The sequence below is a fragment of the Somniosus microcephalus genome, chromosome 9 (genome assembly GCF_052327205.1).
Source record: "Somniosus microcephalus isolate GS21.2 chromosome 9, FLI_Smic_1.0, whole genome shotgun sequence".
Lineage (NCBI taxonomy): Eukaryota > Metazoa > Chordata > Chondrichthyes > Squaliformes > Somniosidae > Somniosus > Somniosus microcephalus.
Genome location: NC_140995.1, coordinates 186,939,750 through 186,963,198, shown reverse-complemented (window position 1 = coordinate 186,963,198; position 23,449 = coordinate 186,939,750). Strand labels below are relative to the sequence as shown.

Below are 23,449 nucleotides of genomic sequence, written 5' to 3'. Positions count from 1 at the left end.
TGTTTTATAGTTTCTAAGGTCTCTCTGGTGTAGCGGGGACTGTTGGTAAACTATTTAACTGTAGTGTAATTAGTGGGATTGATTGATTTAATTTAAACTCAATTAATTAAAGGGTAAGTCATGGCAGGACAGCCCGGCCCTGTGATCTGCTCCTCCTGCGAAATGTGGGAACTCAGGGACACTTCCTGTGTCCCTGACAACTACATGTGCAGGAAGTGCACCCAGCTGCAGCTACTGACAGACCGCACTGCAGCAGCGATTGGATGCATACTGGAGCGTTCACGATGCTCAGGACATCGTAAATGGCACGTTTAGGGAGTTGGACACACCACAGGTAGAGGTTGGACAGGAAGAAAGGGAACGGGTGACCAACAGGCAGAGTACTAGGCGCAGGCAGGTAGTGCAGGGGTCCCCTGTGGCCATCCCTCTCTCCAACAGATATACCACTTTGAGTACTGTTGGGGGGGCTGGCTTATCAGAGGAAGGCAGCAGCAGCCAACTTCCTGGCACCAGGGGTGGCTCTGCTGCACAGAATGGGAGGAAAAAGAGGGGTAGAGCTACAGTAATAGGGGATTCAATTGTAAGGGGAATAGATAGGTGGTTCTGCGGCCGCAAACGAGACTCCAGGATGGTGTGTTGCCTCCCTGGTGCAAGGGTCAAGGATGTCTCCGAGCGGCTGCAGAACATCTTGGATGGGGAGGGTGAACAGCCAGTTGTCGTGGTGCATATAGGCACCAACGATATAGGTAAAAAGCGGGATGAGGTCCTAAAAGCGGAATATAGGGAGTTAGGAGGTAAATTAAAAAACAGGACCTCAAAGGTAGTAACCTCAGGATTGCTACCAGTGCCACGTGCTAGTCAGAGTAGAAATAGAAGGATACTTCAGATGAATACGTGGCTAGAGGAATGGTGCCAGGGGGAGGGATTCAATTTCTTGGGACATTGGAACCGGTTCTGGGGGAGGTGGGACCAGTTCAAACCGGACGGTCTGCACCTGGGCAGGGCTGGAACCGATGTCCTAGGGGGAGTGTTTGCTAGTGCTGTGGGGGAGGGTTTAAACTAAAATGGAAGGGGGTTGGGAACCTGAGCAGGGAGATAGAGGAAAGGGAAACAAGGATAAAAGCAAAAGACAGGAAGGAGAAAAACAAAAGTGGCAGTCAGAGAAATCAATGGTTTAAATCAAACGTGGCCACAGTAAATAATAATTCTAATAGGTCTAAGAGCATTAAAAAAACAAGCCTGAAGGCTTTGTATCTCAATGCGAGGAGCATTTGTAATAAGGTGGATGAATTGGCTGCGCAAATAGAGGTAAACGAATATGATTTGGTTGGGATTACGGAAACGTGGCTCAAGGATGGCCAAGACTGGGAACTCAACATCCAGGAGTATTTGATATTCAGGAAAGATAGGCAAAAAGGAAAGGGAGGAGGGGTAGCATTACTGGTTAAAGAAGGGATTAACACAATTGTAATGAAGGATATTAGCTCTGATGATGTGGAATCTGTATGGGTAGAATTGAGAAATACTAAGGGGAAAAAAACATTAGTGGGAGTAGTATGTAGACCTCCAAACAGTAAGGCGGAGGTTGGGGATGGCATTAAAGGGGAAATTAAAGAAGCGTGCAATAAGGGCACAGCAGTCATCATGGGTGACTTTAATCTACATATAGATTGGGCTAACCAAATTAGTAACAATACTGTGGAGGAGGAATTCCTGGAGTGTTTATGGGATGGTTTCCTGGACCAATATGTCGAGGAACCAATCAGAGATCAGGCCATCTTAGACTGGGTATTATGTAACGAGAAAGGATTAATTAGCAATCTTGTTGTATGAGGCCCCTTGGGTCGGAGCGATCATAATATGATCGAATTCTTCATTAAGATGGAGAATGAAGTAGTTGACTCAGAAACTAGGGTCCTCAATTTAAATAAAGGAAACTACAATGGTCTGAGGAGCGAGTTGGGTCGGATTGATTGGGGAATGGCACTCAAAGGGTTGACGGTGGATAGGCAATGGCAAACATTCAAAGACCGAATGGATGAACTACAGAAGTTGTTCATCCCAGTTTGGCATAAAAATAAAACAAAAAAGGTGACTCAACCGTGGCTAACAAGGGAAATTAGGGATAGCATAAGATCCAAGGAGAGGACATACAATTTGGCCAGAAATAGCAATAATCCTGAGGATTCGGAGCAGTTTAGGATTCAACAAAGGAGGACAAAGGGATTAATTAAGAAAGGGAAAATAGAATATAAGAGTAAGCTTGCAGGAAACATAAAAACTGACTGTAAAAGCTTTTATAGATATGTAAAGAGAAAAAGATTGGTGAAGTCAAGCGTAGGTCCCTTGCAGTCAGAATCGGGAGAATTTATAATGGGGAACAAAGAAATGGCAGACCAACTAAATACATATTTTGGTTCTGTCTTCACAAAGGAGGACACAAATAACCTCCCAGAGATGTCAGGGAACATAGGGTCTGATGAAAGGGAGGAACTGAACGAAATCAGTATTTGTAGGGAAATGGTGTTAGGGAAATTGATGGGATTGAAGGCCGATAAATCCCCAGGGCCTGATAATCTACATCCTAGGGTACTTAAGGAAGTGGCCCTAGAAATAGTAGATGCATTGCTGGTCATCTTCCAGAACTCAATAGACTCTGGAACAGTACCCATGGATTGGAGGGTAGCTAATGTTACCTCACTATTCAAAAAAGGTGGCAGAGAAAAAGCGGGGAAACTGCTAAGAGTCCATTATAAAAGATGTAATAGCAGAGCACTTGGAAAGCAGTGACAGGATTGGACAAAGTCAACATGGATTTACAAAAGGTAAATCATGCTTGACTAATCTACTGGAATTTTTTGAGGATGTAACTGGTAAAATAGATAAGGGAGAACCAGTGGATGTGGTGTATTTGGACTTTCAGAAGGCTTTCGATAAGGGTCCCGCATAAGAGGTTAGCGTGCAAAATTAAGGCACATGGGATTGGGGGCAAGGTATTGACTTGGATAGAGAACTGGTTGGCAGACAGAAAGCAAAGAGTTGGAATAAACGGGTCATTTTCCGAGTGGCAGGCAGTGACTAGTGGGGTACCGCAAGGATCGGTCCTAGGACCACAGCTGTTCACAATATATATTAATGATGATCTGGACAAGGGAATTGGATGTAATATCTCCAAATTTGCAGACGACACAAAGCTGGGTGTAAGGTATGCTGTGAGGAGGATGTCATGAAACTCCAGTACGATTTGGACAGGTTGGGTGATTGGGCAGAAACATGGCAAATGCGAGGTTATCCACTTTGGTGGCAAAAACAGGAAGGCAGATTATTTGAATGGCAATAGATTAGGAGAAGGGGAAGTGCAAAGAGACCTGGGTATTCTTGTGCACCAGTCGCTGAAGGTAAGCATGCAGGTGCAGCAGGCGGTTAAGAAGGCAAATGGTATGTTGGCCTTCGTAGCAAGAGGGTTCGAGTACAAGAACAAGGATGTTTTGCTGCCGTTGTACAGGGCTTTGGTGAGACCGCACCTTGAGTATTGTGTGCAGTTTTGGTCACCTTACCTGAGGAAGGACGTTCTTGCCATGGAGGGAGTGCAGCGAAGATTCACCAGGCTGATACCTGGGATGGCAGGAATGACGTACGAGGAGAGATTGTGTCAATTGGGCTTATACTCACTGGAGTTTAGAAGATTGAGAGGGGATCTCATCGAAACCTATAAAATTCTGTCAGGTCTGGACAGACTAGATGCAGAAAGGATGTTTCTGATGGCCGGGGAGTCCAGAACCAGGGGTCATAGTCTAAGGATAAGGGGTAAGCCATTTAGGACTGAAATGAGGAGGAATTTCTTCACCCAGAGAGTGGTGAACCTATGGAATTCTCTGCCACAGAGGGCGGTGGAGGCCAGTTCATTAAATATATTCAAGAAAGAGTTGGATATATTTCTTGAGGCTAAAGGGATCAAGGGATATGGGGAGAAGGCAGGGACAGGGTACTGAATTTGGATGATCAGCCATGATCTCGTTGAATGGCGGAGCAGGCTCGAAGGGCCGAATGGCCTACTCCTGCCCCTATCTTCTATGTTACTATGTTTCTATGTTTACTCTCATAATCTATCTTCTCCCTCTTTTTTTTTAAAAAGTTATCCTTTGCTGGTTTCTAAAAATTCCCCAATCCTCTGGCCGACCACTAATCTTTGCAACATTGTATGTGTTTTCTTTCAATTTGATACCATCCTTAACTTCCTTAGTTTGCCACGGATGGTTCATCCTTCTCGTAGAGTCTTTCTTTCTCACTGGAATAAACCTTTGCTGAGAGTTATGAAATATCTCCTTAAATATCTGCCACTGCTTATCTACTGTCTTACCCTTTAATCTATTTTCCCAGTCCACTTTAGCCAACTCTGTCTTCATAATTGCCTTTATTTAAGTTTAGAACACTAGTTTCAGACCCAAGTTTCTAACCCTCGAACTGAATTTGAAATTCTATCATGCTATGGTCACTCTCCCCTAGAGGATCATTAATTAATCCTGTCTCATTACCAGATCTAAAATAGGCTGCTCCCTGGTTGGTTCCACAACATATTGTTCTAAGAAACCATCCCGAATACACTCTATGAACTCGTCATTGAGGCTACCCTTGTCAATTTGATTTGTCCAATCTATAAGAAGATTAAAATCACCCATGATTGTTGCAGTACCTTTCTTACAAGCCCCCATTATTTCTTGATTTATACTCTGTCCTACAGCGTAGCTACTGTTAGAGGGCCTATAGACTACTCCCACCAGTGACTTCTTTCCCTTACTATTTTTTGATCTCTACCCAAACTGATTCTACATCTTGATCTTCTGAGCCAATATCATTTCTCACCACTGCACTGATCTCATCCTTTATTAACAGAGCTACCCCACCTCCATTTCCTTTCTGCCTATCCTTCCGAAATGTCAAATACCCCAGAATATTCAGTTTCCAGCCTTGGTCACCTTTTGGAAATCCAAATATACTACATTTTGTATTTCCGACCCTCCCTTTTCCTGACCAGTAGCAGCAGATCTTACCGCTGCCTCTGCCCTACTCTCTGGAACTCCCTCCTAAACCCCTCTATGTCTCCACTTCTAAAAACGTCCATTACCTTATTGGTAATCAAGTGCTTGGTATTTTGTTTTACATTAAAGGTACTATATAAATGCAAGTTGTTGTTACTGTAAAGGTACCCCTGCACAGAAAAGTTTTGAAAATCACTGGTTTACAGGATATGATTAGTATATGATCTGAGGGAACGATTTTTTCTGGTTAATATGGGTTTGCAAAATTACAAACATAGCAGGAAGATTTTCTATGATTGCTATGCGTTAGCAACACTGTAATCATAGCAGCAAAATGTCCTGTGGTTGCTATGCATTAGGAACATTGTAAACGTAGCAGGAACATATCCTGACTGCTATGTGTTAGCAATATTGAAAACATAATGGGAAGTTGCTACCTAGTGCTAACATTGTAAACATAATGGGAAAATTTCCTCTGAGCACTAGTTCTAGTGAAATCATAAGCATGTTCTAATACAACACTTTTATACCAAAAATATTGGGGAACCAAAGGGCTAATAAGAGTGAGGAACTTAAAGTAATTAATATCAGTAGAGAAAAAGTACTTGAGAAACTAATGGGACTAAAAGCCGACTAATCCCCTGGGCCTGATGGCCTACACCCGTGGGTTCTAAAAGTGGAGGCTGCAGAGCTAGTGGATGCATTGGTTGTGATCTTCCAAAATTCTCTAGCTCCAAAACGGTCCCAAGAAGATTGGACAGCAGCAAATGTAACCCTGCTATTCAGGAAAGAGAAAACGGGGAACTACAGGCCAGTTAGCCTGACATCAGTCGTCGGGAAAATGCTGGAATCCATTATTAAGGACTTGGTAACAGGGCACTTAGAAAATCATAATATGATTAGGCAGAGTCAACATGGTTTTATGAAAGGCAAATCATGTTTCACAAATTTATTAAGAGTTTTTTGAGGATGTAACTAGCAAGGTAGATAAAGGGGAACCAGTGGAAGTGGTATATTTGGATTTCCAAAAGGCATGCGATAAGGTGCCACATAAAAGATTGCTACGATTAGGGGTACTATATTAGCATGGATAGAGGATTGGTTAACAGACAGAAAACAGAGAGTAGGGATAAATGGTTCATTTTCAGGTTGGCAGGCTGTAACTAGTGAGGTGCAGCAAGGATCAGTGCTTGGGCCTCAGCGACTAACAATCTATATTAAGGACTTAGGTGAAGGGACCAAGTGCAATGCATCCAAGTTTGCCAACAATACAAAGCTAGGTGGGAAAGTAAGCTGTGAGGAGGACACAAAGAGCCTGCAAAGGGATATAGATTAAGTGAGTGGGCAACAAGGTGGCAGATGGAATAAAATGTGAGGAAATGTGAGGTTATTCACCTTGGTAGGAAGAATAGAAAAACAGAATATTTTTTAAATGGCGAGAAGCTATTAAATGTTAGTATTCAGAGAGATTTAGGTGTCCTTGTACAGAAAACACAAAAAGTTAGCATGCAGGTACAGCAAGCAATTAGGAAGGCAAATGGCATGTTGGCCTTTATTGCAAAGGGGGTGGAGTATAAGAGTAAGGAAGTCTTACTACAATTGTACAGGGCTTTGGTGAGACCACACCTGGAGTACTGTGCACAGTTTTGGTCTCCTTATCTGAGAAAGGACACACATGCTTTAGAGGCAGTGCAACGAAGGTTCACTAGATTGATCCCTGGGATGAGAGTGCTGTCCTATGAGGAGAATCTCTGGAGTTTAGAAGAATGAGAGGTGATCTCATTGAAACATGTAAGATTCTGAGGGGGATTGACAGGGTAGATGCTGAGAGGTTGTTTCCTCTGGCTGGCGAGTCTAGAACTAGGGGGCATAGTTTCAGGATAAAGGGTCGGCCATTTAAGACTGAGATGAGGTGGAATTTCTTCACTCAGGGAGGGTTGTGAATCTCTGGAATTCTCTACCCGAAAGGGCCGTGGAAGCTGAGTCATTGAGTATATTCAAGGCTGAAACAGATAGGTTTTTGGACTCTAAGGGGATCAAGGGATATGGGGATTGGGTGGGAAAGTGAAGTTGGGGTCGAAGATCAGCCATGACCTTATTGAATGGTGGAGCAGGCTCCAAGGGCCGTATGGCCTACTCCTGCTCCTAATTCTTATGTTCTTAATGATTTTGTTGGAAAGAAGAAATCTTCCCAACTATCTTTGTGATGTTATTAACACATATTGACCAGAGGAGTTTCTTAGATCATGTTTAACAGAAGACTGCCTTTACTGTAATACTAATAATTAACTGGTTAGCTCGGTAGGTGACATGTTCTGGCTGAAAAATATGAACAGGTTATTACACATCAACAGGTTACTCCCCACTAAGATGTGACCATCAAAACAATCAATTAGATATTTGACTACAGAAGCAATTGGTTGGTGTAAGCCAGCTTTAAGATACTTGCCTTTAGGTTGTTTGAACGGTGTTGATTTATTTCTACGTGTTAACCTCTTTTTCTCAGGCTCTTCATCTGTCAATGAAGTCTGAATATTGTGTTTTGATTCAGATAGTTTAGGATTACAGGGATTGTTCTGGGCTTTCAATGGCTTAGCGTTACTGTCTGCTAAAATAAATATTAAAAAGAAAAGTCTTAAATACATTATGTCTTTCCTTTTACCATTAGAATAATTGCATTTGTTATTTCCAATGAAGTGGGATTTTTTTGCAGATGTTGTAAAGCACTAGATAGTCATAGCAAGGTTCACATAGTTATAAATGATTAAACATTCAGTTATAAAGAATAGATACTGATTCTGGGTCCGGTAACTCAAGTGACAAGAGTACTTGGCTCCTGAAAATGGTAACATTTCTCTTCCCATAATGAGGGATTCAAAAGCCAGGCCATTACATGGAACTTGGTGGTGGAAGAAGTGGATGATTCTTATCTCACTATCCCTTGTGAACCAATCTCAGAGGAGCCGACACATCCTGTCCTCCCAGCCCAGTTGCATTGGGGGCTTGGGGACGTTGTGGGGGGGAGGGGTGGAGGGGGTTGAGCTGCATTCAGCGAAAGAGGGGAGTGGAGGGACAAACTGATGAACATGGAGGATCTGAATGTGATCTAGTGAACGGGAATTCAAATCCCACCATGGCAGTTTGAGAATTTGAACTCAGTTTAAAAAATCTGGAAATAATAAGCTGGTATCAATAAAAGTGACCATGAAGCTGTCAGATTGTCATAAAAGCTCAACTGGTTCACTAATGTCCTTTAGGGAAGGAAATCTGCCATCTTTATTTGGTCTGGCCTACATTGACTCCAGTCTCATTCAAACATGGTTGACTCTTAACTGCCCTAGTAAGTGCCCTAGTAAGCCATTCAGTTGTATCAAACCGCTACATTGCAGTGATTCAAGGAGAAGGCAACTAAAGATGTGCAATAATGCCAGCTTTTCCAATGACGCCCACACCCCAAGAATTAATAAAGCCTTGGTCAAAGAAGTGAGTTTGAAGGAGCATCATAAGGGAGGTGGAGGGTTTAGGGAATGAATTCCAGAGAGTTGAGCCATTGTAGATTAAAGCATGGTCACCTAGGAGGTGATGGTGGGGTGGGAGGGTGTGTGTGAGAAGACAAGGGGGTCAAACAAGTTGCCATGGTTGCAAACAGTCTAGTTCACTCAGAGTGGCTGGGGAGGAGATGAAATTGGTGGTGAGGGTGCTGAGGATTGAAGATGTCTTCTGTCTTCCCAATGTTTAGCTGGTGCAACTAGTTTAGTAATTACATTAATTAAAAACAATGGAAACATATTGAAAATCTGCAACAAAAAAACCCCTAAATGTTTGTAAATTTTTAAGAGCAGATTTTACAAACTTGACTTCCCAAGGCACCTCTACATGCTCCAGGAGAGTATATTGGGAATCTGGGTACGGAGGTCAGCAGGCCCTGCAGGATTTTCCATCCACTAATCTCAAATTCATAAAAGCTACCCTTCAGTATTCAGAAAGTAAAATGCATTATACCTGCTTAAAATGGGGCACAGCAATATATACTTGTATTTTATTTAAATGTAGTATTCTTATTCCTTGTCAAGCTGTACCTGATTCTATCTGTCACTATTCTATGGGAAGGCTGGGGGAAGAGAGCGAGTCTGGTTGCTACTGGTAGCAATACACTGCGGCAGCCTCCTTGGCCACCTGTCTGTAAAACGGCAACAATACTGCATTTTATTTGGCAAATTGTTGGCGGTACAGTAACATTAGGAATTCTACTATCAACCCCAAAATAAGGCATTCAGCAACAAAATTGTTTCCTTACTTGCAATTCCTGTTGATGCGGCAACAGAAGACTTTGAAACTGCTGCCACTGTCCCTAATGAAGATGGTGTTTCAGTCCCAGAGGTGATCCCTTGTCGTAGCCTTGTGCTTCTGGTACGGACCACAGAAGCAGATTCACCTGCCTTGCCGTTGGCCTGAATAACAGAGGGTTTCATACTTGTTGATCTCACAGGCATAGATAAAGGTGAAGAAATGGGTTGCTCTGTCTTGGCCTGGGGTTTTAAAAACTTTCGTTTCCTTTCAGGGCTGTAATTAAAACACGGACTGTCATTATACATCCACAATTCAAAACTTCACATTAAAGGCAGGTTATTTTAAAATTATACAGTCAACTCTTGACTGAAAGATTGTTTTTGTTCACATTATTCAAAGGAAGAGGTAAGAAATACCACTGTTTACCCTCTTATCACATCCATTCAGCTAAATAAAAGTCAGACTAACTAATTTAAAAATTCACATCACTATTTGTTTGAAAACGTTGAATCAAAGAATGATAAAAATGGTAAGTCACAAGAATTATTTATTCCTAGGTTGTCCCTTTGTCTATTAAAAAAACCTGCTCCTTATTTGTCAATTTTTGTTAATTCAACATCAGAACCACTGTGCTGTATTTCAATTTCACTGACAATAGCAACCCACCTATCAAATTCATAGAATTATAGAATCTTACAGCACAGAAGGCCACCATTCGGCCCATCGTGCCTGTACTGGCTCTTTGAAAGAGCTATCCAATTAGTCCCACATCCTTGTTCTTTTCCCATAGTCCTGCAATTTTTTTCCTTTTCAGTTATGTATCCAATTCCCTTTGAAAGTCATTATTGGATCCGCTTCTCCCCACCCTTTCAGGTAGTATATTCCAGATCATAATAACTCGCTAAAAATATTCTCATCTCTTTCCTGGTTCTTTTGCCAATTATCTTAAATTGGTGTCCTCTGGTTATCGACCCTCAGCAAATTTAGTTTCTTTAACATCACGATCAAGAAAAACTTTTCTACCTTCCTGCTGAAACCAAACTCAAACCTCAGGATGATAAACAATTTTTTCAAACCTTTCTATATTCTGGGTCTCAATATTTTTGAATTTGATTTCCTCCTCTTGCTAATTGTGTATGGAATGTATGATTATGCAGCCAAGTGGACAGGCACGCAACCAGACTTCTGCCAGTACTACTCAATTCAACTAGAGTAAAGATACATTATACTTGCTCGAGGTGACTCACCATTCCAATTTTCCCTCCCTCTGCAAATCACTTCACTTCTGCTCTGCACTTTCTACTAAAATCACAGCTGAGATCAAAAACTCATTGTGTGATGAATCAGATCAGTGTTTAACCATATAGTGCTCTGGTACACCAACCTCCTGCATCACTTCACTGCACCACACCCACTGACATCGTCTCAATTAATTTGTGAAAGTTTGACTACTTAGAATCACCAAATTTCCCAAAACTGAAAGAGGCCATTCACCCTGTTGCATGTGAAGCAGGTTTTCTAAAAGAGCTATCCATGGCCCTTTCCCTGCCTATTCAAATATTTATCCATTTCCCCTTTAAAAGATATGGATTTTGTTTCCACCACTGTTCCTGCTGGGTGTTCCTTCTCCCAACAACCTTCTGCATAAAAAAACTCTCTTAACTGTTTGATGATGATCTAAATTATCCCCTCTAGGTGACTGACTCAATCACCATTGGAAATACTTTTTCCCTATTTATCTTATTAAAACCCTAATAATTTTGAGCAATGCTATCAGATCTCTTCTTAACCACCTCTGTTCTAGCAAAAAGAGCACCAGTTTTTCTAGCCTAACTAAAGCTCCTTATCCCTGGTATCACTTTAGCAAATCTATGACCTCTCCATGACCTTGCCATTCATCCTAAATTAGGGTGCCCGAAACTGAACCCAATGTTCTAACTACAGCAAACCAATTTGTCTAGATTTAACATTATCCCTTTGCCATTCTACTCACTATCAACTTTTTACGATTTGTGTATCTTAAGCCATATACAAAACATCGGCCACATTTTCTTCATCAAGAAGCTTTGTTATTTCCTCAAAAAATTGGCATTTGACAAGGTGCCACACAAAAGATTACTGCACAAGATAAGAAATCACGGGATTGGGGGTAATATACTGGCATAGGTGGAAGATTGGCTATCTAACAGAAAACAGAGTTGGGATAAATGGTTCATTCTCGGGTTGGCAATCAGTGACTAGTGGTGTTCCGCAGGGGTCAGTGCTGGGACCCCAACTCTTTACAATCTACATTAACGATTTGGAGGAAGGGACCGAGTGCAACATATCCAAGTTTGCCGACGATACAAAGATGGGAGAGAAAGCAGTGAGTGAGGAGGACATAAAAAACCTGCAAAAGGACAGACAGGCTAAGTGAGTGGGCAGAAATTTGGCAGATGGAATATAATGTTGGAAAGTGTGAGGTTATGCACTTTGGCAGAAAAAATCAAAGAGCAAGTTATTGTCTAAATGGAGAGAAACTGCAAAGTGCTACAGTACAAAGGGATCTGGGGGTCCTGGTGCATGAAACACAGAAGGTTAGTATGCAGGTACAGCAGGTGATCAGGAAGGCCAATGGAATCTTGGCTTTTATTGCAAGGGGGATGGAGTATAAAAGCAGGGAAGTCTTGCTTCAGTTATACAGGGTGTGGTAAACCACTGTTATAGTTATCACTGTATATTGTTCTCACTGTTCTCACTGTCACATCACTACACGAGGTCGCCTCTTGTCGCACTGTTATACCTGGGCTGACCACCTCCGACTCCGCCCATTACCTGCCCAGGTATAAAGGTAGCTGACTGGCTAGTATTCCTCCCTGTTGGATCGGATCACCCACGAGGGTGGGCTCTGTTATTTAGCCAATAAAAACCTTCAGTTACGTTCTTAACTCGTCGCCTTTTATTGGACTAATTGATAGGCATATCACAGGGTACTGGTGAGGCCACACCTGGAATACTGCGTACAGTTTTGGTTTCCATATTTAAGAAAAGATATACTTGCTCTCGAGGCATTTCAGAGAAGGTTCACTCGGTTGATTCCGGAGATGAGGGGGTTGACTTAGAGGAAAGGTTGAATAGGTTGGGCCTCTACTCATTGGAATTCAGAAGAATGAGAGGCGATCTTATCGAAACATATAAGATTGTGAGGGGGCTTGATCGGGTGGATGCGGTGAGGATGTTTCCACTGATGGGTGAGACTAGAACTAGGGGGCATAATCTTAGAATAAGGGGCTGCCCTTTCAAAACTGAGATGAGGAGAAACTTCTTCACTCAGAGGGTAGTAAATCTATGGAATTTGCTACCTCAGAGAGCTGTGGAAGCTGCAACATTAAATAAATTTAAAACGGAGATAGACAGTTTCCTAGCTGATAAGGGAATTAGGGGTTATGGGGAGCGGGCAGGGAAGTGGACGTGAGTCTAGGTTCGGATCAGCCATGATCCTATTGAATGGCAGAGCAGGCCCGAGGGGCCGTATGGCCTACTCCTGCTCCTACTTCTTATGTTCTTATGTTCTTATTTTCATGCAATACATTGGGGCAGAATTTGCGCTCGGTATGACAGCATAGTCTCAGACTATGCCGCCATACTGTCTTTGAAATGGACAGCAATTTCAGGATTTCCGCATGCGCTAAATCCCGAACTTGCGATCTGTCAAGTTCCGACTTGACAGATCATCTGCTCCGACATTGAAATCCTAATTGCTGGTGCAGAGTTGGGCTAATTGCCCACTAATTGCTCAGCAATTACACATGAAAATTTTATGGCTGGTGCAAACAGGCGCAGCAGCCTGTTTGCACAGTGTAAGGGGACACCCGTCAATAAAAAAAATTTTGTCTGATGCTTTTTTGTTTAAATATATATGAAAAGGAATGTAAATCCAGACTGGGTAGAGTGAGGGACAGTTCGGGGAATTGACAGTTTTGCAAATTAAAAGAAAAATCAAAAATACACTTCCCTTACTCCCCTCACTATCTTCAGGTAACCTTTCATGGTACAAAATGCATAAAAACTTTTATCAACATTAGCTGCTATATTCTCCCTAGAAAATACCACAGTATCTAGTGGGGGAGAATGCGAGACCCTCTGTTTCCTGATTGGAGCATCGCCCCACGTGATCCCAGGTACGCTTACTCACACGGTGCGCCCTGGGATCCGTGGGCCAGTACACTGCGCTCAACTCTGCAGTATCTGACAGCAACTTTTTGTTTGGGGCCTCACAACAGGTAAGTGCGCACTCCATTCGGAGGTCGGCAGCGTGCTCCGTAGCTACGTTGCCAACCGCAATTTCAGGGCCATTATTTTTTTTTAAAGAAATACTTCCAAAAAGTTTCTTAGAATTGAGAAGAGTAACAAAGTACTTCTCACCCAATCTGAACTACAGAATACAGAAAGCAGGTCAGGTTTCTGTTTGTCAAAATCTTTTAAAAATCCAATTCCTAACTCTGGGCATTCAGCTAATTCCCACACTTTTAAATTTGTATCCAATGGGGATCAGCTCTTGTATATTCTTACCATCATTGGCAAAATGGTATTCATTGTAGTCCTCCCTTTCTCCTTTGAACCTCAGAGGTGGTGCTACAATTTTACTGGAGACAATGGCCCCGATTTTCCCGAAGGTGCGGGGAATTGTCGGGTTCCCCGAATGTCGGGTTCCGACCCGAATCTAAATGGGTCAGCCAGCTGCACGCAATTTTCCCTCAATTGGCCAATTAATTTCCAGCGTGCGGGCACCCTTGCTAAGTGTCCAATTCCAGTCAGAAAGCCCCACATTATGATGTCATCATTCGTGGTGCTTTTAAAGTCTCCAGCAAGCTTCTCAACCTCTGCAGGCTTCTCAACCACTCTTGCAGAATGGCAGAGGAGCCTGCACCAGCTGCTGCCAGCGGCAGAGGCCGAGCTGCCGCCAAATTTGACGAAGCCTCATTGCCAGACATTGGTGGATGGGGTTAGGGCCCACAGGGAGGTCCTCTTCCCTAGCTCAGGGAGGAAGAGGCCTCCCAAAGAGACCAGGGCTGCCTGGATGGAGGTGGCTGCAGAGGTCAACTCTCTGGGAGTCACCCGCCGGACCTGGATGCAGTGCAGGAAGCGCTTCCACGACCTTCACCACACAGGAAAAGTAAGTACGAAGTTTCCATCACCCTCAACCTGATCCCCATTGCCTTTCCCCAACAGCACTCGGCTTCAGCAATCTCTTCCTCCACATCCCACTACACAGTCACATCCATGCACCCTTACCCATTCCCTATCTCTCTATGCTCACATTCACATAACTATTCCACCATGCAGCCCTCACACTGCCTCTCACTCTGATGCTTGGAACACAACTGACAACACACAGGGAGGGCCCTTGGTCTTGCAGCCTCACAACATCTTTGTCTCCTTCGAAGTATTTATGCTATGCAATCTCTACGCTCACTCCTGCACTCTCACTCAAACTCCACTTGTCTCCCTCATTGCAGGAAAAGAGAGCTCACAATAGACGAGAGTGTGCGAGGACTGGAGGAGGACCACCCTCAATCGCCCACCTGAGCTCCTGGGAGGAAGCTGTGATGGAGATTGCTGGGGCTGACGTGCCTGTGGATGCTGGGGCAAGAGAGACAGGAGCAAGCCCACAAGCTGGTGACAGAATAGTTCCCCATCTCTCTCATTGACATAGCATGAGTTGCTGATATGATTCTGAAGCCACATCATTTGGACTTACGAGCATCTGCCAAATCCAATGTGCAAGTAGCCTTGGCATCACATCTCTAACTCTTTCCTTTACTCCTCCACAGGACCATCCGGAGCCCCCGTCGCCACTGCCGAGGAGGAAGAGGCTTTGCAGCCAGACTCCTCAGAGGAAGCTCCAGCCTCTGAGGGCGCAATGTCAGCAGAAGTAAGCGCACCCAGCACCAGCGCAGACACTCACACCTCGGTGGGACCTTTGGGACATAGTGTAGTGTTGTCACCTGGTGTATCACAGCTCACAAGTGAGCATCAGCAGAGTGTGGAGACAGGAACAGCAGTGGAGAGTCCTCGTCGGAGGGCGCAGGCCTCTGCCAGCTCAGCTCAGCTGCATGTTGACCCTATGCCTCTGGGTCCATCCGCAAGAGAGGAGGTGATGGATCTCCATGCACAGATGCAGGAGTCTCTGGCAGGTTTTGTCTCCAGGGTCGCTGCGAGTGTGGAGCGAATGGAGGAGTCCATGGCGAGCATGAGCAGAGCCTTATTGGAGTCATTGGCGCATGAAAGCATCACCACGGAAAGGTTGGCTACCTCCGTGGTAAGGCTGGCTGCAGCCGAGGAGAGGAGGGCTGCGGCCGAGGAGAGGAGGGCTGCGGCCGAGGAGAGGAGGGCTGCAACCATGGAGGAGCTTAGTCGCCAGGGTATCAAAAACATGGTGAGTGCTCTGAATAGAATGGCATCTCTTGAGGAGCGATGGGCATCTATTGAGCACCGAAACCAGACTTTCATGGAAGTCCCTCTGAGCAGGACTTCCAGTGCTGAGACGGGTCCCCATGGCTCCCCTGATGTGCAGCAAGGTGCTCTCCAGCCACTTGCAGGCGCTGAGGGGGAGCTGACCCATGAGAGGGAGGTTGTTGGCACACCTCAAGGAAGTGGGGGCTCCTCTCCACGCGCTCACACTTCCATGCCACTTCAGAGCCCTCAGTCAGAGCCCCGCCGGAGTCCACACCCCAGTGAGATAGGAGTCTCAAGCCCTGCACAGCTGCAGGAGCAGCAGACTGCTGGCGAGCCCTCACAGGCTCGCCACCCCAGAGGACGTCCGCCAAAGGTGTCGAGACAGGCGCAGCAGGAAAGTGAGCAAGGGGCCTCCACATCTGCTGAAGCCACAGGGGTACCACTACGTAGGAGCACGTGTAAGAGAAAAATAAAGCACCACTAATCACAAGGGTAGTCACTTGGGTGAAAAGTCTTGTAAATAGTTTTAATGCCATCAGTTTCCTGTACATAAAAAATCTGGTGGCAACTGCTGCAGTTATGGCGTCTGTCATTTGGCGAATGGGGATATCACATAGAGGCCTCAGGATAACTTGGTCAGTTAAGAAGCAGTGAGGCTGCAGTGTTTGATGTACCAGGCTACGCAAATCTGCCCAGGATGAGTGCGTTCCTTGCATTCCGCCCAGCAATGTTCTTGCGCACTGGTGCCGCTGGTTGGCGGGCCTCTGCAGGATGCTCGTTTCCGTCCTCCTCCTCCTCCTCCTCAGCATCATCCTCATCCGAGGCGGCTCTGTGAGGAGCCTCTTGGTCCTGCGGAATCGGCAAGCCACGACACTGTGCCATGTTATGAAGCACACAGCATACCACGACGATTTTGGAGACCCTGGCTGATGAGTACTGTAGGGCTCCACCTGATCTATCGAGGCATCTGAAGCGCATCTTCAGCAATCCGATGGTTTGCTCGATAATGCATCTGGTGGTAATGTGGCTGGAGTTGTAGCACGCCTCAGCTTTGCTGGCTGGTCTCCTCAACGGCGTCATTAGCCAAGAGCGCAGGGCATATCCCTTGTCTCCAAGTAGCCATCCTTGAAGTTCGTTTGGCGGACTGAATAGCGGAGGCACAGTAGGCTGGTGCAGTATGAAGGAGTCATGGCAGCTGCCAGGGTACCTGGCACAAACATGCAAAATCACCTTCTTGTGGTCACACACCAGCTGAACGTTAAGGGAGTGGAAGCCCTTGCAGTTGAAAAAACTCCTGGATTGCGGTGGGGTGCCCTAAGGGCCACATGTGTGCAGTCAATGACGCCCTGCACCCTTGGAAAGTCTGCCAGCTGAGCTAATCCAAGCGCTCGCGCTCTCACACTTGCACGATCCCGGGTGAAATGGATGTGATTGTGCGCGAGGGCAAAGAGGGCATCGGTGACCTGTTTGATGCATGTGTGTGCGGCTGCCTGGGAGATGCCGCTGATGTCTGCTGCTGATCCCTGGAAGGAGCCTGAGGCATAAAAGTTGAGTGCGGTGGTGACTTTGATGGCCACTGGTAAGGAGTGCGGACCTGGTGCTCTGAGCTCCAGGTCTTGCTGCAGCATTGCGCAGGTGTCAGTCACTACCTCTCGCGAAAGTCGGAGCCGCCTCTGGCACTGCTGCACAGTCATGTTGAGGTAGCTGACCCTGTGTCTGTAGACCCTGTTTGGGGGGTATCTCTTGCGCCAACGGCCTTCCACGCGCTGGCCCCTTCTGGCCTGTGCTGCCTCAGGTGGCTGAGCCACAGCCTGTCGCTCCTGCTGGTGCTGCTGTTGTTGCTGGTGCTGCTGTTGCTGGAGTTGCTCCAGCCTCCTCTGCTGTTGAGATCCTCTAATGCCAGGAAGGGAAGGAACAAAAGGCCTCCCATGCTTCTGGCAGATGCCTCCGTTGAGGAGACGCTGAGTTAGGGTGGTGAGAGGGCCTTCCCAGGAGCTCACACTGGAGAAGTGTGTGAGGCTCCAACCTTCCACAGCTGTGCCTAAACCTTCAACAAGTTGCCCCAAGCCTTCAGCAACAAGGTCCTGCAGCCTACAAATGCTGTCTGATTAAATCTCTTCAGTCCAGATTGACCTGCAGCTGAAAGCAAGCAAGCCAACTTTGTTCACGCAAGGTTTCATCAGCGGTGTTCCCACCAGGCGTGTTTTACGTGGGGAAAGGCTGAAAATTGCAAGGGACCCTGAAAATAGGATTAAACATGCCAATTATTGATCATTAGGCTCCCGCTGACCATTCCCGCCTGCTGCGGGCAAGACTGATTCGGGTCGCGCTGAAACACGGGGGCGAAAGTCGGGTGGGGCGGGGAATCGGGCTTGGGGGGGGGGGGGGGGGGGTCGCGACCCCCTATTTCTGCGATTTTTCAGCCCCCGCCCGCCTGAAAACCCGCCCGACGGCTGGGGGAAAATCGGGGCCAATGGGCTGGATTTTGTCAATGGGGAGCTTTTGGAGGCGGGACTCCCACTTTTTGGGTTGTAGTCCCGCCTCCATCGACTTGTGGCCAACCCGCGCTACTTTCCCTTGATTGACCTTGTTATGCCTGCCCAGCGGGCTCAGCAGGCCAATTAAGGCAAAGCCAGTTACTGGTGACGTTAGTGATTGACATTTCATCTGTCAAGAGCTTTTGACAGATGAAAAGTCAGCATTTGACAGTTCTGTGAAGCTTCAAACACTGACAATCTGTCTTCTAACTTGAGTCCTTCTACTCAGATTCAGTTAGAGAGCTCTCCAGACCAGAAAGCAGAGGCTGCAGCTTTTGACAGTTCAGCAGCCATTCTGCTTTCTGTGCCGGTGAGCTAATGGTCTCCTGAGAACTGAAGGAAGGAAGCCTGCAGGAGAAAGTAAAGGTAAGTAAAACTTATTAAAACACTTTACACTTACCTCACACACTTACCTCTGCACACATGCACCCATCACTCACCTGCACAACGGACATCCCGACCCCTCCAACCCCTTCAGACCGACGGTCCGCCTCGCTAACTTGGCGTGGTTCGGAGCCGTCGGGAAGCCTACACTTCAGGGCTAAAAATAGGGATTAGGCAAAAAACTGCCTGTTAACTACCTGTTAACAGGCAGTTAATTGGCACTAATCTCCTTCCCTCCTCGAGGAGGCAGCTCCCAGCACAGGTCGGGTACCCACCTCCTGGGACATTAGCATGGAGGCAGGTTGGGGGCGGGATGGGTTCCTGCTCCCTGATTCTGCAATTTTCCCACCACTCCCGCCTCCAAACCCGCCTCCTCGGGGCTTGGAAAATCGAGCCCAATAGGTTTTCTCAGTAATATGTACAGGCTGTTGGGGGCTGAAATTCCAGGGTCCCTACTCCATGACCACAAGTGCAATGAAGTGTATCTTCCCACCACTTGCAGCAAAGATTAAGATCCTATCCCAAACTGTGAGCATAGAGTTATTTAAATAGTTGAAGTGGATTGCATGCTCCTATAGAGATGCAACTATCCGGAAGAAAATCAGAGCAGTAATCTGCCATTCTGATGAGGGAGTCTCAGGCTATTATTAGACCATAGAGGCATTACAAATTACATAGTATTTACAGCACAGAAACAGGCCATTCAGCCCAACAGGTCTACACCAGTATTTATGCTCCACAGAAGCCTCCTCCCACCTTACTTCATCTCACCCTATCAAATATCCTTCTATTCCTTTCTCCCTCATATACTTATTTAACTTCCCGTTAAATGCATCTAAGCTACTTGAGAGACATTTAAAAAAAAAATCTTCAGCTCAAAAGGACATCAGGGCTTTATTTCTATGGGTAATTGGTCCTCACTGGCATTGATTACCTTTGTTGGAAAGCATTTGGAAGGTCCAGTATGGAACTCACACCAGCTCTCAGCTGGCATGGCTTCTGTTTGGGCCTAAGGAGGACATCATTTCCTCTATAACCTAGCATCAATAAACTCTGCTAACATAAAAGGGAGTAGTAGGAAGACTCGCCCGCTTCAGCCTGACTGGAATTTCTGGCGCTTCCCCCATGGGACGTAAGTCTGGTAGATTCGGATTACGTGCCAAATTCTGACGCCGCCCCCTACCCCACCCCTCCCCCACCATGGGGGATGCACCTACTTTGCCTCCTTCCATCACCCCCCATCACCACCACCCCCCCCGCAACAAAGAATTTGAGGTCCTTTGTTTTAAGCAATAAACTGAGCCAAAATTACCACTCTTTCACCCTGTTTTAACTTTAATGACATCTATGAATATTCTTCTCCAGCACTCCTACAAAGTAGCAGCACAATAGATGGTAGAACTAAATACAACGTTTACAATAAAATAATGCTAAACTTTGTTTTGTACTATACAGAAATTTTTTGCATTCTAAAGCTTTAAACGGTCATCATTGCTCTAGATTGGTAGCGTTAAGAAAATCATGCCCAAACAATTCAAATACTTTAAGAACTTTCATTAAAAAAGGCTGCAATATGTATCAGCAGGAACATTTAGCTAATACTTTGAGACTCGAGTAGGTTAACAGGTCTGTCAATTTTTGGTTACACAACTTTGTTCAAACTGTCTTCTATGACAATTTATTGGTTTTACTATTCAGTCTGTTTCCAGAAGAAGACAAACTAATATTGGATCTGTACCCTCAAAATAAAACCACTTTCATGTTCTCTATACCTAATGGCGACAGAGTTAATGGAAAAGAATGGCAAAGTAGTTTATCACCGATCATTTGACTACCCTGAATGAATATACCTTGATGTAGCACTGCTCGAGGGAGAGCTGCTTCTTCTTCGCTTCTGCCTTTGGCTGGAAGGCTTCTTTCTTGAATAAAATCGAACTGCTGCCTTATAATCAGAAATGACCGAGCTTATGTGTTCTTCAAACAATGCCGACAGTCGTAAACTCATACTGTAGATCTGGTGAGAATGAACATTTAATTGTAAGACTAGACCAATGTAATGTGAATGCATATTTAAGTGTCTAAATAACACAAAAGTAATTTTATCATAGTAAGCCTGACAATGCATTCCAGTTTATTATATTATTTTAGGAATTTGTTGAATAGGCTGTTTCTCATTACAATAAACTAGGGGTGAACATCTTCAAGATGAGGCTTGATGACTGGGTCTTGGGGGCATGGCAAACTGGGCAACTTACTTTTTTTTAACATCACATCATCCACAAATTATACATTCCTGGTGAATTCTGCAGCTCCTTCATAAATGGAGACTTGTTTTTGGCACTATTTAAAGAAGAACTGGAGAGTTCTCCCTGGTGTCCTGGCCAACATTTATCTCTCAACCAATATGAAAAAACAGATTATCTAGTCATTTGTTTCATTGCTGTTTGTGGGGTCTTGCTGCGCATAAATTGACTGTTGTGTGTGCCGACATTATAACAGAGACTGCACTCCAAAAAAAAAAGAACTTCATTGGCTGTGAAGTGCTTTGGGAAATCCTGAGGTGGTTAAAAGCACTATCTAAATGCAAGTTCTTCTTTCTTTCACCTCAGCACAATGCAACCTGTGACTCGATGTCACAGACTACAACTTTACAGTATCAACCAGCACTGCTTTGTAGTTAAAGGACAATAAATTACAATTCTCAAGAGTTCCCTTGCAGCAGTGTGCACATCTCTACTGAGAATGATGGCTTATCTTGTCAAGAAGTTCAGAGATGTGTTGCACACGTCAGGGTGGGTGACTGGATTGTAATGTCACTTCTAACTGTTTACACTAGGAATGTATGAACAGACGCAAGTCTATTGGCTATTTTGCTTGGCATGGCAGCTCTTATCTTTTTAATGTCAATTCCTTGCCCTTTGTCCATATCAACAGGAGGGAGAGAGTCAAACTCTTTCTAGACTCCTTCAGAGAAAGAGCAAGTGAGAGAGAGAATGACAATTTTGGCCCGATAATATTTATATTCGTTTATACAGGACTGAAATGGGAATATTTGAATTTTGGGTTGCATTGGATATCACAAAAGTAAATCTATTTACTTTTTTGTCCAGGGCCAAATGGCCACTGGACGGTATAAGATGTACTCAATTTAAAAAAAAAATGTCGATACCATCGACCAAAGTCAATAACATGCCCTGTATTTCTTATTTGTTTTAGATAGCTCATATGTCTTTTCAACAGTTAGCTTACCCGTGACTTTTTGCTGGGAGTGTAAGACTTGGAGTTGCTAAAGACAAGGCGCACGTCTTTACACAATTCCAATGGCGTCTCATAATTTCCAGCCTCCAATGTCTCTTTTACTGTTCCAAAATCCATTGGTGTGTCAACGATATCTCTATAGTCCTAAAAGAAAAAAAAATATTAAAAAAAAAGAGGATGCCTGTAACCTGTAAAGTTGAAATTAAACCTGGTCAGCTATGCCAGGAGCACTAATTTGAGAAAGGTAAAGGGGAGGAACGTGCAAATGATCTAATGGGCCAACGTGAATGCTTTCCCATGCTGAAATTTCCTCGGGGACCTCCCGATCAATTGGTGTGACTTTGGCAGAAATCCCAGATACACCGTATCAACGGGGTTTTAGCCAAACTTTTCTTTCACAAACTGTGTGATCTTTCAAAGTCCAAGATTATGATTTGATGCTATACTTCACCAGCTAGTGTTTTATGGTTGGAAGGTTTTCTAGCATTCACAATTGGAAAAGAAAAGCACCAAATGCGCATCCAAAAGTATTGAAAATCAGTAAGCAGGTGGTGATATAATTTCAGTAAAAAGAGATATTAGTCTCAAATGGATTTTAGATTTAACTTCCTCGAGGCATAACTAAGACATGCCTATTTCCACCTCCGTAACATTGCCCGCCTCTGCCCTTGCCTCAGCTCATCCTCTGCTGAAACACTCATCCATGCCTTTGTTACTTCTAGACTTGACTATTCTAACGCACTCCTGGCTGGCCTCCCACGTTCTACCTTACGTAAACTTGAGGTCATCCAAAACTCGGCTGCCCATGTCCTAACACACACCAAGTCCCGTTCACCCATCACCCCTGTGCCCCCGGTTAAGCAACGCCTCGATTTTTAAATTCTCATCCTTGTTTCCAAATCCCCCCATGGCCTCGCCCCTCCTTATCTCTGTAATCTCCTCCAGCCCCACAGATGTAACTGCACCCGTCTTCAGCCCTTTCTGAAGTGATCATCCTCTGAGAATCATGAAGTTCCATTGGAGCCTTCACAACAATTCCCATCCTGAACATTCTGCTTGTTGCAAGTGAAATTGCAACTGGAAGCAAGATTGTTGCAAGAAAAGGAGTGGGAACTAAAAGTCTTGCAATGCAAAAAAAAATGCCATATACAGCAACAGAAAATAATTCACCAATGAAAGTGCAGATGAAATTAAATAACAAGCCAAACTTGTGGCAGAGGTCGACCAACGTGGCTCTGGAGGATCGCCTCCATTTCTCTCCCAGAAACCTCTGTCACCCATCTTCCACCTCCAGGTTCGACATGCGGTTCCTGGCTCGGCCTGCAAAAGTCCGCATTCCCCAGCTCTGTCCCCTTCCTGCCAAGTTGGCCAAACCTTGAGTTTGACAACCCCCACCCCACTCAAGTTGACCAAATGTAAAACTTTTCAAACAACACAAAAAATTCCAAAAGATCTCTAAGGAGTCAACTCTTAAAGGCCAGGCTAGCTAAAGAGTGATATGTC

At 44.9% G+C, this 23,449-nt stretch overlaps 1 protein-coding gene across 1 annotated transcript in view; it reads right to left on the bottom strand.

The window, feature by feature from the left end:
* The window catches only part of phip (PHIP subunit of CUL4-Ring ligase complex), a 291,703-nt gene that overhangs the window by 11,999 nt on the left and 256,255 nt on the right, over positions 1 to 23,449 (bottom strand). Inside the window, exons 36-39 of the mRNA XM_085997697.1 lie at positions 21,938 to 22,090; positions 20,539 to 20,702; positions 9,337 to 9,602; positions 7,489 to 7,647 (exon numbers count right to left, since the gene is read on the bottom strand). Coding sequence (XP_085853823.1) covers positions 7,489 to 7,647; positions 9,337 to 9,602; positions 20,539 to 20,702; positions 21,938 to 22,090 — 742 coding nt within the window. The remainder of the gene's footprint in view (positions 1 to 7,488; positions 7,648 to 9,336; positions 9,603 to 20,538; positions 20,703 to 21,937; positions 22,091 to 23,449) is intronic.